Here is a 17,675-nt window from a genome sequence, read left to right as displayed (position 1 = left end):
TATCTAACCCTGTACCTGCCCTGGGAGTGTTTGATGGGACAGTGTCGAGGGAGCTTTACTCTGTATCTAACCCTGTACCTGCCCTGGGAGTGTTTGATGGGACAGTGTGGAGGGAGCTTTACTCTGTATCTAACCCTGTACCTGACCCTGGGAGTGTTTGATGGGACAGTGTAGAGGGAGCTTTACTCTGTATCTAACCCTGCACCTGCCCTGGGAGTGTTTGATGGGACAGTGTAGAGGGAGCTTTACTCTGTATCTAACCCTGTACCTGACCCTGGGAGTGTTTGATGGGACAGTGTAGAGGGAGCTTTACTCTGTATCTAACCCTGTACCTGCCCTGGGAGTGTTTGATGGGACAGTGTGGAGGGAGCTTTACTCTGTATCTAACCCTGTACCTGACCCTGGGAGTGTTTGATGGGACAGTGTAGAGGGAGCTTTACTCTGTATCTAACCCTGCACCTGCCCTGGGAGTGTTTGATGGGACAGTGTAGAGGGAGCTTTACTCTGTATCTAACCCTGTACCTGACCCTGGGAGTGTTTGATGGGACAGTGTAGAGGGAGCTTTACTCTGTATCTAACCCTGTACCTGCCCTGGGAGTGTTTGATGGGACAGTGTAGAGGGAGCTTTACTCTATATCTAACCCTGTACCTGCCCTGGGAGTGTTTGATGGGACAGTGTGGAGGGAGCTTTACTCTGTATCTAACCCTGTACCTGCCCTGGGAGTGTTTGATGGGACAGTGTCGAGGGAGCTTTACTCTGTATCTAACCCTGTACCTGCCCTGGGAGTGTTTGATGGGACAGTGTGGAGGGAGCTTTACTCTGTATCTAACCCTGCACCTGCCCTGGGAGTGTTTGATGGGACAGTGTAGAGGGAGCTTTACTCTGTATCTAACCCTGTACCTGACCCTGGGAGTGTTTGATGGGACAGTGTAGAGGGAGCTTTACTCTGTATCTAACCCTGTACCTGCCCTGGGAGTGTTTGACGGGACAGTGTAGAGGGAGCTTTACTCTGTATCTAACCCTGCACCTGCCCTGGGAGTGTTTGATGGGACAGTGTCGAGGGAGCTTTACTCTGTATCTAACCCTGTACCTGCCCTGGGAGTGTTTGATGGGACAGTGTGGAGGGAGCTTTACTCTGTATCTAACCCTGCACCTGCCCTGGGAGTGTTTGATGGGACAGTGTAGAGGGAGCTTTACTCTGTATCTAACCCTGTACCTGACCCTGGGAGTGTTTGATGGGACAGTGTAGAGGGAGCTTTACTCTGTATCTAACCCTGTACCTGCCCTGGGAGTGTTTGACGGGACAGTGTAGAGGGAGCTTCACTCTGTATCTAACCCTGTTCCTGCCCTGGGAGTGTTTGATGGGACAGTGTAGAGGGAGCTTTACTCTGTATCTAACCCTGTACCTGACCCTGGGAGTGTTTGATGGGACAGTGTAGAGGGAGCTTTACTCTGTATCTAACCCTGTACCTGCCCTGGGAGTGTTTGACGGGACAGTGTAGAGGGAGCTTTACTCTGTATCTAACCCTGCACCTGCCCTGGTAGTGTTTGATGGGACAGTGTAGAGGGAGCTTTACTCTGTATCTAACCCTGTACCTGCCCTGGGAGTGTTTGATGGGACAGTGTAGAGGGAGCTTTACTCTGTATCTAACCCTGTACCTGCCCTGGGAGTGTTTGATGGGTCAGTGTAGAGGGAGCTTTACTCTGTATCTAACCCTGTACCTGACCCTGGGAGTGTTTGATGGGACAGTGTAGAGGGAGCTTTACTCTGTATCTAACCCTGTACCTGCCCTGGGAGTGTTTGATGGGACAGTGGATGCCTGAAATGGAAGATGTCCCATTCCCCTGTGTGAATATCCCTCACCTTATGACCGCATGTGACTGATATGAAAATACAAATTGCAATAACAAGCTGGAGTTCAGATAAATGATTGAAATTACACCTCAGTAATGGAGGATCAACACTTGGTGACTTGTATTGACATTATCTGAGACCAGATACAGTGAATGCACTGACCTTGACTCATCCAAAACTCTGCCCCCCGTATCCTAACTCACCCCGAGTCCCGTTCACCCATCACCCCCTGAGCTCACTGACCCACACTGGCTCCCGGTCCGGGAACACCTCGATTTTAAAATTCTCATCCTTGTGTTCAAATCCTTCCATGGCCTCGGCCCCTCCCGATCTCTATAACCCCCTCCAGCCCCACACCCCTCCCTATCTCTGTAACCTCCTCCAGCCCCACACCCCTCCCTATCTCTGTAACCTCCTCCAGCCCCACACCCCTCCCTATCTCTGTAACCCTCTCCAGCCCCACACCCCTCCCTATCTCTGTAACCTCCTCCAGCCCCACACCCCTCCCTATCTCTGTAACCCTCTCCAGCCCCACACCCCTCCCTATCTCTGTAACCCCCTCCAGCCCCACACCCCTCCCTATCTCTGTAACCTCCTCCAGCCCTACACCCCTCCCTATCTCTGTAACCCCCTCCAGCCCTACACCCCTCCCTATCTCTGTAACCCCCTCCAGCCCCACACCCCTCCCTATCTCTGTAACCCCCTCCAGCCCCACACCCCTCCCTATCTCTGTAACCCCCTCCAGCCCCACACCCCTCCCTATCTCTGTAACCTCCTCCAGCCCCACACCCCTCCCTATCTCTGTAACCCCCTCCAGCCCCACACCCCTCCCTATCTCTGTAACCTCCTCCAGCCCCACACCCCTCCCTATCTCTGTAACACCCTCCAGCCCTACACCCCTCCCTATCTCTGTAACCTCCTCCAGCCCCACACCCCTCCCTATCTCTGTAACCTCCTCCAGCCCCACACCCCTCCCTATCTCTGTAACCCCCTCCAGCCCCACACCCCTCCCTATCTCTGTAACCCCCTCCAGCCCTACACCCCTCCCTATCTCTGTAACCCCCTCCAGCCCTACACCCCTCCCTATCTCTGTAACCCCCTCCAGCCCCACACCCCTCCCTATCTCTGTAACCCCCTCCAGCCCTACACCCCTCCCTATCTCTGTAACCCCCTCCAGCCCTACACCCCTCCCTATCTCTGTAACCCCCTCCAGCCCTACACCCCTCCCTATCTCTGTAACCCCCTCCAGCCCCACACCCCTCCCTATCTCTGTAACCCCCTCCAGCCCCACACCTCTCCCTATCTCTGTAACCCCCTCCAGCCCCACACCCCTCCCTATCTCTGTAACCCCCTCCAGCCCCACACCCCTCCCTATCTCTGTAACCTCCTCCAGCCCCACACCCCTCCCTATCTCTGTAACCTCCTCCAGCCCCACACCCCTCCCTATCTCTGTAACCCCCTCCAGCCCCACACCCCTCCCTATCTCTGTAACCCCCTCCAGCCCGACACCCCTCCCCATCTCTGTAACCTCCTCCAGCCCCACACCCCTCCCGATCTCTGTAACCCCCTCCAGCCCCACACCCCTCCCTATCTCTGTAACCCCCTCCAGCCCCACACCCCTCCCTATCTCTGTAACCCCCTCCAGCCCCACACCCCTCCCTATCTCTGTAACCCCCTCCAGCCCTACACCCCTCCCTATCTCTGTAACCCCCTCCAGCCCCACACCCCTCCCTATCTCTGTAAACCCCTCCAGCCCTACACCCCTCCCTATCTCTGTAACCCCCTCCAGCCCTACACCCCTCCCTATCTCTGTAACCCCCTCCATGGTCTCGCCCCTCCCTATCTCCGTAACCCCCTCCAGCCCTACACCCCTCCCTATCTCTGTAACCCCCTCCAGCCCCACACCCCTCCCTATCTCTGTAACCCCCTCCAGCCCTACACCCCTCCCTATCTCTGTAACCCCCTCCAGCCCCACACCCCTCCCTATCTCTGTAACCCCCTCCAGCCCTACACCCCTCCCTATCTCTGTAACCCCCTCCAGCCCCACACCCCTCCCTATCTCTGTAACCCCCTCCAGCCCTACACCCCTCCCTATCTCTGTAACCCCCTCCAGCCCCACACCCCTCCCTATCTCTGTAACCCCCTCCAGCCCCACACCCCTCCCTATCTCTGTAACCCCCTCCAGCCCCACACCCCTCCCTATCTCTGTAACCCCCTCCAGCCCCACACCCCTCCCTATCTCTGTAACCCCCTCCAGCCCCACACCCCTCCCTATCTCTGTAACCCCCTCCAGCCCTACACCCCTCCCTATCTCTGTAACCCCCTCCATGGTCTCGCCCCTCCCTATCTCTGTAACCCCCTCCAGCCCTACACCCCTCCCTATCTCCGTAACCCCCTCCAGCCCCACACCCCTCCCTATCTCTGTAACCCCCTCCAGCCCTACACCCCTCCCTATCTCTGTAACCCCCTCCACGGTCTCGCCCCTCCCTATCTCTGTAACCCCCTCCAGCCCTACACCCCTCCCTATCTCTGTAACCCCCTCCAGCCCCACACCCCTCCCTATCTCTGTAACCCCCTCCAGCCCCACACCCCTCCCTATCTCTGTAACCCCCTCCAGCCCCACACCCCTCCCTATCTCTGTAACCCCCTCCAGCCCCTCACCCCTCCCTATCTCTGTAACCTCCTCCAGCCCTACACCCCTCCCTATCTCTGTAACCCCCTCCAGCCCCACACCCCTCCCTATCTCTGTAACCCCCTCCAGCCCCACACCCCTCCCTATCTCTGTAACCTCCTCCAGCCCTACACCCCTCCCTATCTCTGTAACCCCCTCCAGCCCCACACCCCTCCCTATCTCTGTAACCTCCTCCAGCCCCACACCCCTCCCTATCTCTGTAACCCCCTCCAGCCCTACAACCCTCCGAGATCTCTGCGCTCCTCCAATTCCGGCCTCTTGTCCATCCCCGATTTTAATCGCTCCACCATTGGCGGCCGTGCCTTCAGCTGCCTGGGCCCTGAGCTCTGGAGATCCCTCCCTGAACCTCTCCCCCTCTCCCCCTCTCCATCTCTCTCTCCTCCTTTAAGACATAGGAACAGCAGGAGGCCATTCAGCCCCTCTAACCTGTTCTGCCATTGAATGAGATCATGTCTGCTCTGTACCCTGACTCCATCCACCCACCCTGGCTCCATATCCCTTAACACCCTTGGCTAACAAAAATCTATCGATCTCAGATTTAAAATTATTAATTGAGCTCGCATCTACTGCTTTTTGTGAGACTTCCACACTTCTACCACCCTTGGCATTAAGAAATATTTCCTAACCTCTCTCCTCAATGGCCTGGCTCTGATTTTAAGGTTATGTCCCCTTGTCCTAGACTCCCCCGCTAGTGGAAAAAATGTTTCTCTATCTACCCTACCAATTCCTCTCAAAATCCTCAATCAAATCATCCCTAAACTTTCTATATTCCAGGGAATACAAGTCTAGTTCATGTAATCTCTCCTCATAATCTAACCCTTGGAGCCCTGGTAACATTCTGGTGAATCTGTACTGCACTCCTTCCGAGGCCAATATCTCCTTCCGAAGGTGCGGTGCCCAGAACTGTACACAGTGCTCCAGATGTGGTCTAACCAGGGCTTTGTACAGCCGGAGCAAAACTTCCTCCCCTTTATATTCCAGCCCTCTTCATATAAAGGCTAACATTCCATTAGCCTTTTTGATTATTTTTTTGGAGCTGACCTCTACATTTCAATGATCTGTGTACATGGACCCCTAAATCTCTTTGGACCTCCACTGTTCCTAACTTTTCACCATTTAAAAAATACTCTGATCGATCCTTTTTTGGTCCAAAATGGATGACCTCACACTTACCTGTGTTGAAATCCATCTGCCACAGTTTTGCCCACTCACTTAATCTTTCAATGTCTCTTTATAATTTTATGCTCCGGTCTACACTACTTACTATGTCAACAATCTTTGTGTCATCAGCAAACTTGAATATGTGGCTCTCTATCTCATCATCTAAGTTGTTAATAAATAAAGTGAATAGTTGAGGCCCCAGCACAGATCCTTGTGGGACACCACTAGTCATTTCCTTCCAATTAAAGTATATACCCATTATCCCTATTCTTTGTCTTCAACCGCCTAACCAATCTCCTAACCAGGTCAATGGTTTGCCTTCAATTCTGTGAGCTTTAGTTTTAGCTAACAGTCTCTTATGTGGAATTTCTACCGAATACCTTCTGGAAGTTATTTTTTTAGTTCGTTCATGGGATGTGGGCGTCGCTGGCGAGGCCGGCATTTATTGCCCATCCCTAATTGCCCCTTGAGAAGGTGGTGGTGAGCCGCCTTCTTGAACCGCTGCAGTCCGTGTGGTGAAGGTTCTCCCACAGTGCTGTTAGGAAGGGAGTTCCAGGATTTTGACCCAGCGACGATGAAGGAACGGCGATATATTTCCAAGTCGGGATGGTGTGTGACTTGGAGGGGAACGTGCAGGTGGTGTTGTTCCCATGTGCCTGCTGCCCTTGTCCTTCAAGGTGGTAGAGGTCGCGGGTTTGGGAGGCGCTGTCGAAGAAGCCTTGGCGAGTTGCTGCAGTGCATCCTGTGGATGGTACACACTGCAGCCACAGTGCGCCGGTGGTGAAGGGAGTGAATGTTTAGGGTGGTGGATGGGGTGCCAATCAAGCGGGCTGCTTTGTCCTGGATGGTGTCGAGCTTCTTGAGTGTTGTTGGAGCTGCACTCACCCAGGCAAGTGGAGAGTATTCCATCACACTCCTGACTTGTGCCTTGTAGATGGTAGAAAGGCTTTGGGGAGTCAGCAGGTGAGTCACTCGCCAGAGAATACCCAGCCTCTGACCTGCTCTTGTAGCCACAGTATTTATATGGCTGGTCCAGTTAAGTTTCTGGTCAACGGTGACCCCCAGGATGTTGATGGTGGGGGATTCGGCGATGGTAATGCCGTTGAATGTCAAGGGGAGGTGGTTAGACTCTCTCTTGTTGGAGATGGTCTTAAGTTAAGAGAGAAATCAGGAGGGCAAAAAGGGGACATGAGATTGCTTTGGCAGATAAGGCAAAGGAGAATCCAAAGAGCTTCTACAAATACATAAAGGGCAAAAGAGTAACTAGGGAGAGAGTAGGGCCTCTTAAGGATCAACAAGGTCATCTATGTGCGGAACCACAAGAGATGGGTGAGATCCTGAATGAATATTTCACATCGGTATTTACGGTTGAGAAAGGCATGGATGTTAGGGAACTTGGGGAAATAAATAGTGATGTCTTGAGGAGTGTACATATTACAGAGAGGGAGGTGCTGGAAGTCTTAACGCGCATCAAGGTAGATAAATCTCCGGGACCTGATGAAATGTATCCCAGGACGTTATGGGAGGTTAGGGAGGAAATTGCGGGTCCCCTAGCAGAGATATTTGAATCATCGACAGCTACAGGTGAGGTGCCTGAAGATTGGAGGGTAGCAAATGTTGTGCCTTTGTTTAAGAAGGGCGGCAGGGAAAAGCCTGGGAACTACAGACCGGTGAGCCTGACATCTGTAGTGGGTAAGTTGTTAGAGGGTATTCTGAGAGACAGGATCTACGGGCATTTGGAGAGGCAGGGACTGATTAGGAACAGTCAGCATGGTTTTGTGAGAGGAAAATCATGTCTCACGAATTTGATTGAGTTTTTTGAAGGGGTAACCAAGAAGATAGATGTGGGCTGTGCAGTAGACGTGGTCTACATGGACTTCAGCAAAGCCTTTGACAAGGTACCGCATGGTAGGTTGTTACATAAGGTTTAATCTCACGGCATCCAAGGTGAGGTAGCCAATGGGATACAAAATTGGATTGACGACAGAAGACAGAGGGTGGTTGTGGAGGGTTGTTTTTCAAACTGGAGGCCTGTGACCAGCGGTGTGCCTCAGGGATCGGTGCTGGGTCCGCTGTTATTTGTTATTTATATTAATGATTTGGATGAGAATTTAGGAGGCATGGTTAGTAAGTTTGCAGATGACACCAAGATTGGTGGCATTGTGGACAGTGAAGAAGGTTATCTGGGATTGCAACGGGATCTTGATAAATTGGGCCAGTGGGCCGATGAATGGCAGATGGAGTTTAATTTGGATAAATGTGAGGTGATGCATTTTGGGAGATCGAATCGGGCCAGGACCTACTCCGTTAATGGTAGGGCGTTGGGGAGAGTTATAGAACAAAGAGATCTAGGAGTACAGATTCATAGCTCCTTGAAAGTGGAGTCACAGGTGGATAGGGTGGTGAAGAAGGCATTCGGCATGCTTGGTTTCATTGGTCAGAACATTGAATACAGGAGTTGGGATGTCTTGTTGAAGTTGTACAGGGCATTGGTGAGGCCACACTTGGAATACTGTGTACAGTTCTGGTCACCCTATTATAGAAAGGATATTATTAAACTAGAAAGAGTGCAGAAAAGATTTACTCGGATGCTACCGGGACTTGATGGTTTGACTTTTCGGGAGAGGTTGGATAGACTGGGACTTTTTTCCCTGGAGAGTAGGAGGTTAAGGGGTGATCTTATAGAAGTCTATAAAATAACGAGGGGCATAGATAAGGTAGATAGTCAAAATCTTTTCCCAAAGGTAGGGGAGTCTATAACGAGGGGACATAGATTTAAGGTGAGAGGGGAGAGATACAAAAGGGTCCAGAGGGGCAATTTTTTTCACTCAAAGGGTGGTGAGTGTCTGGAACGAGCTGCCAGAGGCAGTAGTAGAGGCGGGTACAATTTTGTCTTTTAAAAAGCATTTGGACAGTTACATGGGTAAGATGGGTATAGAGGGATATGGGCCAAGTGCAGGCAATTGGGACTAGCTTAGTGGTATAAACTGGGCGACATGGACATGTTGGGCCAAAGGGCCTGTTTCCATGTTGTAAACTTCTATGATTCTATGATTCTATGGTCATTGCCTGGCAGTTGTCTGCGTGAATGTTACTTGCCACTTATCAGCCCAAGCCTGGATGTTGTCCAGGTCTTGCTGCATGCGGGCTCGGACTGCTTCATTATCTGAGGGGTTACGAAGGGAACTGAACACTGTGCAGTCATCAGCGAACATCCCCATTTCTGACCTTATGATGGAGGGAAGGTCATTGATGAAGCAGCTGAAGATGGTTGGGCCTAGGACACTGCCCTGAGGAACTCCTGCAGCAATGTCCTGGGGCTGAGATGATTGGCCTCCAACAACCACTACCATCTTCCTTTGTGCTAGGTATGACTCCAGCCACTGGAGAGTTTTCCCCCTGATTCCCATTGACTTCAATTTTACTGGGGCTCCTTGGTGCCACACTCGGTCAAATGCCGCCTTGACGTCAAGGGCAGTCATCATTGAGGATGGGGATGTTTGCAGATCCTCCTCCTCCCGTTAGTTGTTCAATTGTCCACCACCATTCACGACTGGATGTGGCAGGACTGCAGAGCTTTGATCTGATCCATTGATTGTGGAATCGCTTAGCTCTGTCTATAGCATGTTGCTTCCGCTGTTTAGCATGCATGTTGTCCTGAGTTGTAGCTTCACCAGGTTGGCACCTCATTTTTAGGTACGCCTGGTGCTGCTCCTGGCATGCTCTTCTACACTCCTCATTGAACCAGGGTTGATCCCCTGGCTTGTTGGTAATGGTAGAGTGAGGAATATGCTGGGCCATGAGGTTACAGATTGTGCTGGAATACAATTCTGCAGCTGCTGATGGCCCACAGCGCCTCATGGATGCCCAGTTTTGAGCTGCTAGATCTGTTCTGAATCTATCCCATTTAGCACGGTGGTAGTGCCACACAACACGTTGGATGGTGTCCTCAGTGTGAAGACGGGACTTCGTCTCCACGAGGACTGTGCGGTGGTCACTCCTACCAATACTGTCATGGACAGATGCATTTGTGACAGGTAGATTGGTGAGGACGAGGTCAAGTAAGTTTTTCCCTCGTGTTGGTTCGCTCACCACCTGCCCCAGGCCCAGTCTAGCAGCTATGTCCTTCAGGACTCGGCCAGCTCGGTCAGTAGTGGTGCTACCGAGCCACTCTTGGTGATGGACATTGAAGTCCCCCACCCAGAGTACATTCTGTGCCCTTGCTACCCTCAGTGCTTCCTCCAAGTGGTATTCAACATGGAGGAGGACTGATTCATCAGCTGAGGGAGGGCGGTAGGTGGTAATCAGCAGGAGGTTTCCTTGCCCATGTTTGACCTGATGCCATGAGATTTCATGGGGTCCAGAGTCAATGTTGAGGACTCCCAGGGCCACTCCCTCCTGACTGTATATCACTGTACCGCCACCTCTGGTGGGTCTGTCCTGCCGGTGGGACAGGACATACCCAGGGATGGTGATGGAAGAGTCTGGGACGTTGGCTGAAAGATATGATTCTGTGAGTATGGCTATGTCAGGCTGTTGCTTGACTAGTCTGTGGGACAGCTCTCCCAATTTTGGCACAAGTCCCCAGATGTTAGTAAGGAGGACCTTGCAGGGTTGACTGGGCTTGGTGTTTTGCCTTTGTTGTGTCCGGTGCCTAGTGGTCCGATGCCGGGTGGTCCGTCCGGTTTTATTCTTATTGTGACGTTTTTTAGCGCGATTTTACAACTGAGTGTCTTGCTGGGCCATTTCAGAGGGTGATTAAGAATCAACCACATTGCTGTGGGTCTGGAGTCACATTTTGGCCCAGACCGGGTAAGGACGGCAGGTTTCATCCCCTAAAGGGCATTAGTGAACCAGATGGGTTTTTACGACAATCCAGTAGTTTCATGGCCACCATTACTGATACTAGTATTTTAATTCCAGATTTTATTTAATTAATTGAATTTAAATTCCCCAGCTGCCGTGGCAGGATTTGAACTCATGACTGCGGATTATTAGTCCAGGCCTCCAGATTATTAGTCCAGTAACATCACCATTCTGCTACCGTTCCATATAAACTACATCCCTCGACATCGCCCTGTCTATTAGTTTAGTTACTTCCTTAAATAACCTCCCTCTTTGACCAAACTGTTGGTCCCCTGTCCTAGTATCTCCTGATGTGTCTCGATATCTGTTTTTGTCTGATTTACGTTCCTGAGAAGTGCCCTGGGAGGTTTTACTACGTTAAAGACGCTGGTAAATGGGAGTTGTTGTAGTTTCTCCATTTTAACGACTGGGAAACCTGTCCAATAATCGAACCGACCAATAACGGACCCGACCAATAACGGTCCCGTCCAATCACCGACCCGTCCAATCACCGACCCGTCCAATCACCGACCCGACCGACAACCGACCCGTCCAATCACCGACCCGTCCAATAACGGACCCGACCGACAACCGACCCATCCAATCACCGACCCGACCAATAACCTCCCGTCCAATCACCGACCCGTCCAATAACCTCCCGTCCAATCACCGACCCGACCAATAACCTCCCGTCCAATAACCTCCCGACCAATAACCTCCCGTCCAATAACCTCCCGTCCAATAACCTCCCGTCCAATAATCTCCCGTCCAATAATCTCCCGTCCAATAACCTCCCGACCAATCACCGACCCGTCCAATCACCGACCCGTCCAATCACCGACCCGTCCAATCACCGACCCGACCAATAACCTCCCGTCCAATAACCTCCCGTCCAATAACCTCCCGACCAATAACCTCCCGACCAATAACCTCCCGTCCAATAACGGACCCGACCGACAACCGACCCATCCAATCACCGACCCGACCAATAACCTCCCGTCCAATCACCGACCCGTCCAATAACCTCCCGTCCAATCACCGACCCGACCAATAACCTCCCGTCCAATAACCTCCCGACCAATAACCTCCCGACCAATAACCTCCCGTCCAATAACCTCCCGTCCAATAACCTCCCGTCCAATAATCTCCCGTCCAATAATCTCCCGTCCAATAACCTCCCGACCAATCACCGACCCGTCCAATCACCGACCCGTCCAATCACCGACCCGTCCAATCACCGACCCGACCAATAACCTCCCGTCCAATAACCTCCCGTCCAATAACCTCCCGACCAATAACCTCCCGTCCAATAACCGACCCGACCAATAACCTCCCGTCCAATCACCGACCCGTCCAATCACCGACCCGTCCAATAACCTCCCGTCCAATAACCTCCCGTCCAATAACCTCCCGTCCAATAACCTCCTGTCCAATCACTGACCCGTCCAATAACCTCCCGTCCAATAACCTCCTGTCCAATCACTGACCCGTCCAATAACCTAACGTCCAATCACCGACCCATCCAATAACCTCCCGACCAATAACCTCCCGACCAATAACCTCCCGACCAATAACCTCCGGTCCAATAACCTCCCGACCAATAACCTCCCGTCCAATAACCTCCCATCCAATAACCTCCCGACCAATAACCTCCCGTCCAATAACCTCCCGTCCAATAACCTCCCGACCAATAACCTCCCGACCAATAACCTCCCGTCCAATAACCTCTCGTCCAATCACCGACCCATCCAATAACCTCCCGACCAATAACCTCCCGTCCAATAACCTCCCGTCCAATAGCGGGTTGTGTTGGTGTGAAGTTTCTCTCCAGACTGATGATGAACGGAGAAGATCAATGGGGAGTAAAGGATGATGTCCGTTTCTTTACTTACAATTGGCCCTGGAGGTCCATCTTGACCCGGTGGTCCTGGGAGGCCTTGTTCACCCTACGGACAAGATAAAAGATCGTTCTTGGTGAAATGATTGCACCTCAATTCCAACTGATAATAAAAGCCAATTAAAGTGTGACAAGCCGGAGACGAAAGCCTCCTTTTCTACTCACGACAGGGCCTGGGATTCCTCGCAGGCCCTCAGGCCCGGATTTTCCTGGAGGACCCTGTGGACCAACTGGGCCGGTCTTTCCCGGAGGTCCCTCAGCTCCTGCTTCACCCTGTGGGCAATGAAGGAGAGCGTTATTCAGCATTACAATCAAAGGTTTATCAACACTTGTCACTTAGGGCAGCTTTACACTTCAACCCAGTTTCCATGATGATAATCTTTTTACTCATTCCTGGGATGTGGGCGTCGCTGGCAAGGCCGGCATTTATTGCCCATCCCTAATTGCCCTTGAGAAGGTGGTGGTGAGCCGCCTTCTTGAACCGCTGCAGTCCGTGTGGTGACGGTTCTCCCACAGTGCTGTTAGGAAGGGAGTTCCAGGATTTTGACCCAGCGACGATGAAGGAACGGCGATATATTTCCAAGTCGGGATGGTGTGTGACTTGGAGGGGAACGTGCAGGTGGTGTTGTTCCCATGTGCCTGCTGCCCTTGTCCTTCTAGGTGGTAGAGGTCGTGGGTTTGGGAGGTGCTGTCGAAGAAGCCTTGGCGAGTTGCTGCAGTGCATCCTGTGGATGGGACACACTGCAGCCACTGTGCGCCGGTGGTGAAGGGAGTGAATGTTTAGGGTGGTGGATGGGGTGCCAATCAAGCGGGCTGCTTTGTCCTGGATGGTGTCGAGCTTCTTGAGTGTTGTTGGAGCTGCACTCATCCAGGCAAGTGGAAAGTATTCCATCACACTCCTGACTTGTGCCTTGTAGATGGTGGAAAGGCTTTGGGGAGTCAGGAGGTGAGCGGGTGTTTAAGGTGGGGGAGGGAGTGGGTGTTTAAAGTGGGGGAGGGAGTGGGTTTTCAAGGTGGAGGAGGGAGTGGGTGTTTGAGGTGGGGGAGGGAGTGGGTGTTTAAGGTGGGGGAGGGAGTGGGTGTTTAAGGTGGGGGAGGGAGTGGGTGTTTAAGGTGGGGGAGGGAGTGGGTGTTTAAGGTGGGGGAGGGAGTGGGTGTTTAAGGTGGGGGAGGGAGTGGGTGTTTAAGGTGGGGGAGGGAGCGGGTGTTTAAGGTGGGGGAGGGAGTGGGTGTTTAAGGTGGGGGAGGGAGTGGGTGTTTAAGGTGGGGGAGGGAGTGGGTGTTTAAGGTGGGGGAGGGAGTGGGTGTTTAAGGTGGGGGAGGGAGTGGGTGTTTGAGGTGGGGGAGGGAGTGGGTGTTTAAGGTGGGGGAGGGAGTGGGTGTTTAAGGTGGGGGAGGGAGTGGGTGTTTGAGGTGGGGGAGGGAGTGGGTGTTTAAGGTGGGGGAGGGAGTGGGTGTTTAAGGTGGGGGAGGGAGTGGGTGTTTAAGGTGGGGGAGGGAGCGGGTGTTTAAGGTGGGGGAGGGAGTGGGTGTTTAAGGTGGGGGAGGGAGTGGGTGTTTAAGGTGGGGGAGGGAGTGGGTGTTTAAGGTGGGGGAGGGAGAGGGTGTTTAAGGTGGGGGAGGGAGAGGGTGTTTAAGGTGGGGGAGGGAGTGGGTGTTTAAGGTGGGGGAGGGAGTGGGTGTTTAAGGTGGGGGAGGGAGTGGGTGTTTAAGGTGGGGGAGGGAGAGGGTGTTTAAGGTGGGGGAGGGAGAGGGTGTTTAAGGTGGGGGAGGGAGTGGGTGTTTAAGGTGGGGGAGGGAGTGGGTGTTTAAGGTGGGGGAGGGAGTGGGTGTTTATGGTGGGGGAGGGAGTGGGTGTTTAGGGTGGGGGAGGGAGTGGGTGTTTAAGGTGGGGGAGGGAGAGGGTGTTTAAGGTGGGGGAGGGAGCGGGTGTTTAAGGTGGGGGAGGGAGAGGGTGTTTAAGGTGGGGGAGGGAGCGGGTGTTTAAGGTGGGGGAGGGAGTGGGTGTTTAAGGTGGGGGAGGGAGTGGGTGTTTAAGGTGGGGGAGGGAGTGGGTGTTTAAGGTGGGGGAGGGAGTGGGTGTTTAAGGTGGGGGAGGGAGCGGGTGTTTAAGGTGGGGGAAGGAGTGGGTGTTTAAGGTGGGGGAGGGAGTGGGTGTTTAAGGTGGGGGAGGGAGTGGGTGTTTAAGGTGGGGGAGGGAGTGGGTGTTTAAGGTGGGGGAGGGAGCGGGTGTTTAAGGTGGGGGAGGGAGTGGATGTTTAAGGTGGGGGAGGGAGTGGGTGTTTAAGGTGGGGGAGGGAGTGGGTGTTTAAGGTGGGGGAGGGAGTGGATGTTTAAGGTGGGGGAGGGAGCGGGTGTTTAAGGTGGGGGAGGGAGCGGGTGTTTAAGGTGGGGGAGGGAGCGGGTATTTAAGGTGGGGGAGGAGCGGGTGTTTAAGGTGGGGGAGGGTGAGGGTGTTTAAGGTGGGGGAGGGAGTGGGTGTTTAAGGTGGGGGAGGGAGTGGGTGTTTAAAGTGGGGGAGGGAGTGGGTGTTTAAGGTGGGGGAGGGTGAGGGTGTTTAAGGTGGGGGAGGGAGTGGGTGTTTAAGGTGGGGGAGGGAGTGGGTGTTTAAGGTGGGGGAGGGAGCGGGTGTTTAAGGTGGGGGAGGGAGCGGGTATTTAAGGTGGGGGAGGAGCGGGTGTTTAAGGTGGGGGAGGGTGAGGGTGTTTAAGGTGGGGGAGGGAGTGGGTGTTTAAGGTGGGGGAGGAGCGGGTGTTTAAGGTGGGGGAGGGAGTGGGTGTTTAAGGTGGAGGAGGGTGAGGGTGTTTAAGGTGGGGGAGGGAGTGGGTGTTTAAGGTGGGGGAGGGAGTGGGTGTTTAAGGTGGGAGAGGGAGCGGGTGTTTAAGGTGGGGGAGGGTGAGGGTGTTTATGGTGGGGGAGGGAGCGGGTGTTTAAGGTGGGGGAGGGAGTGGGTGTTTAAGGCGGGGGAGGGAGCGGGTGTTTAAGGTGGGGGAGGGAGCGGGTGTTTAAGGTGGGGGAGGGAGCGGGTGTTTAAGGTGGGGGAGGGTGAGGGTGTTTATGGTGGGGGAGGGAGCGGGTGTTTAAGGTGGGGGAGGGAGTGGGTGTTTAAGGTGGGGGAGGGAGTGGGTGTTTAAGGCGGGGGAGGGAGCGGGTGTTTAAGGTGGGGGAGTGAGTGGGTGTTTAAGGTGGGGGAGGGAGCGGGTGTTTAAGGTGGGGGAGGGAGTGGGTGTTTAAGGTGGGGGAGGGAGTGGGTGTTTAAGGTGGGGGAGGGAGCGGGTGTTTATGGTGGGGGAGGGAGCGGGTGTTTAAGGTGGGGGAGGGAGCGGGTGTTTAAGGTGGGGGAGGGAGTGGGTGTTTAAGGTGGGGGAGGGAGTGGGTGTTTATGGTGGGGGAGGGAGTGGGTGTTTAAGGTGGGGGAGGGAGCGGGTGTTTAAGGTGGGGGAGGGAGTGGGTGTTTAAGGTGGGGGAGGGAGTGGGTGTTTAAGGTGGGGGAGGGAGCGGGTGTTTAAGGTGGGGGAGGGAGCGGGTGTTTAAGGCGGGGGAGGGAGTGGGTGTTTATGGCGGGGGAGGGAGCGGGTGTTTAAGGCGGGGGAGGGAGCGGGTGTTTATGGCGGGGGAGGGAGCGGGTGTTTAAGGTGGGGGAGGGAGCGGGTGTTTAAGGTGGGGGAGGGAGCGGGTGTTTAAGGCGGGGGAGGGAGCGGGTGTTTAAGGCGGGGGAGGGAGCGGGTGTTTAAGGCGGGGGAGGGAGCGGGTGTTTAAGGCGGGGGAGGGAGCGGGTGTTTAAGGCGGGGGAGGGAGCGGGTGTTTAAGGCGGGGGAGGGAGTTGGTGTTTAAGGTAGGGGAGGGAGCGGGTGTTTAAGGCGGGGGAGGGAGTGGGTGTTTAAGGTGGGGGAGGGAGCGGGTGTTTAAGGTGGGGGAGGGAGCGGGTGTTTATGGTGGGGGAGGGAGTGGGTGTTTATGGTGGGGGAGGGAGCGGGTGTTTAAGGCGGGGGAGGGAGAGGGTGTTTAAGGCGGGGGAGGGAGTTGGTGTTTAAGGTGGGGGAGGGAGCGGGTGTTTAAGGCGGGGGAGGGAGCGGGTGTTTAAGGTGGGGGAGGGAGCGGGTGTTTAAGGCGGGGGAGGGAGCGGGTGTTTATGGTGGGGGAGGGAGTGGGTGTTTATGGTGGGGGAGGGAGCGGGTGTTTAAGGCGGGGGAGGGAGAGGGTGTTTAAGGTGGGGGAGGGAGCGGGTGTTTATGGTGGGGGAGGGAGTGGGTGTTTATGGTGGGGGAGGGGGTGTTTAAGGTGGGGGAGGGAGCGGGTGTTTAAGGTGGGGGAGGGAGCGGGTGTTTAAGGCGGGGGAGGGAGCGGGTGTTTAAGGCGGGGGAGGGAGCGGGTGTTTAAGGCGGGGGAGGGAGCGGGTGTTTAAGGCGGGGGAGGGAGCGGGTGTTTAAGGTGGGGGAGGGAGCGGGTGTTTAAGGCGGGGGAGGGAGCGGGTGTTTAAGGCGGGGGAGGGAGCGGGTGTTTAAGGCGGGGGAGGGAGCGGGTGTTTAAGGCGGGGGAGGGAGTGGGTGTTTATGGCGGGGGAGGGAGTGGGTGTTTAACGGCTGCTGATCAGACCTGTCCTGAATGGCGATGAGCTTCAATCCTGGTCAATATTGATCTCTGACCGATAACAAAGCCTCCCACTGCCCAGTGACGTGATCCTCGATTTCAATCAACATCCATGGAATATGTGGGGTTTAATCTCGACACATCTGCCTGGATTTTGTCTGCTTGTGATTTCTGATCTCGGCACAGCAAGACTCCGGTGGCAGTAAATTGAAAGAGATGCTGAGAAGCGGTTTCTGTACCTTCGCTCCTTTATCTCCTTGTCTCCCCTCAGCTCCTGCAGCTCCGTGAGGGCCCTAAAGAAACAAACATTAACACTCAATGAAATCTGAAAGGGAATCTCAGGCCAAATTCACACTCCATGTCAGAAACAATTGGAAAATGGAAATAACATTACATTTCAAAGCATTGTTTTCTTTCTTTAAAACAATCATTGCTCCTTGCAGTTGATGTGAGGCCGAGAGGTGTCTTTATGTCTCAGAGTTTGTAATATCTGCCCTGAAGCTGGGTCCCAGCACGCCAGATCGAAAATTAAATATATATCACCAACAAACCCAATCCTCTCTCTCTATTAACGCACAATGTGTCAAGAATATCAGATTAAAAAACATTCCCATTCGCTCCTCGAGGAACTGAT

General features: G+C 53.9%; 1 protein-coding gene across 1 annotated transcript in view; it reads right to left on the bottom strand.

Moving 5' to 3' along the window:
• The window catches only part of LOC137319741 (collagen alpha-1(XI) chain-like), a gene marked incomplete at its 3' end in the record, with an annotated part of 66,236 nt that overhangs the window by 14,272 nt on the left and 34,289 nt on the right, over window positions 1-17,675 (bottom strand). The window contains exons 6-8 of the mRNA XM_067981715.1: window positions 17,281-17,334; window positions 12,617-12,724; window positions 12,447-12,500 (exon numbers count right to left, since the gene is read on the bottom strand). Coding sequence (XP_067837816.1) covers window positions 12,447-12,500; window positions 12,617-12,724; window positions 17,281-17,334 — 216 coding nt within the window. The remainder of the gene's footprint in view (window positions 1-12,446; window positions 12,501-12,616; window positions 12,725-17,280; window positions 17,335-17,675) is intronic.

This window comes from Heptranchias perlo, unplaced genomic scaffold, assembly GCF_035084215.1.
Source record: "Heptranchias perlo isolate sHepPer1 unplaced genomic scaffold, sHepPer1.hap1 HAP1_SCAFFOLD_884, whole genome shotgun sequence".
Taxonomy (NCBI): Eukaryota; Metazoa; Chordata; class Chondrichthyes; order Hexanchiformes; family Hexanchidae; genus Heptranchias; species Heptranchias perlo.
Note: the sequence above shows the minus strand (reverse complement) of the source record. Positions and strands in the feature narration are given on the sequence as shown.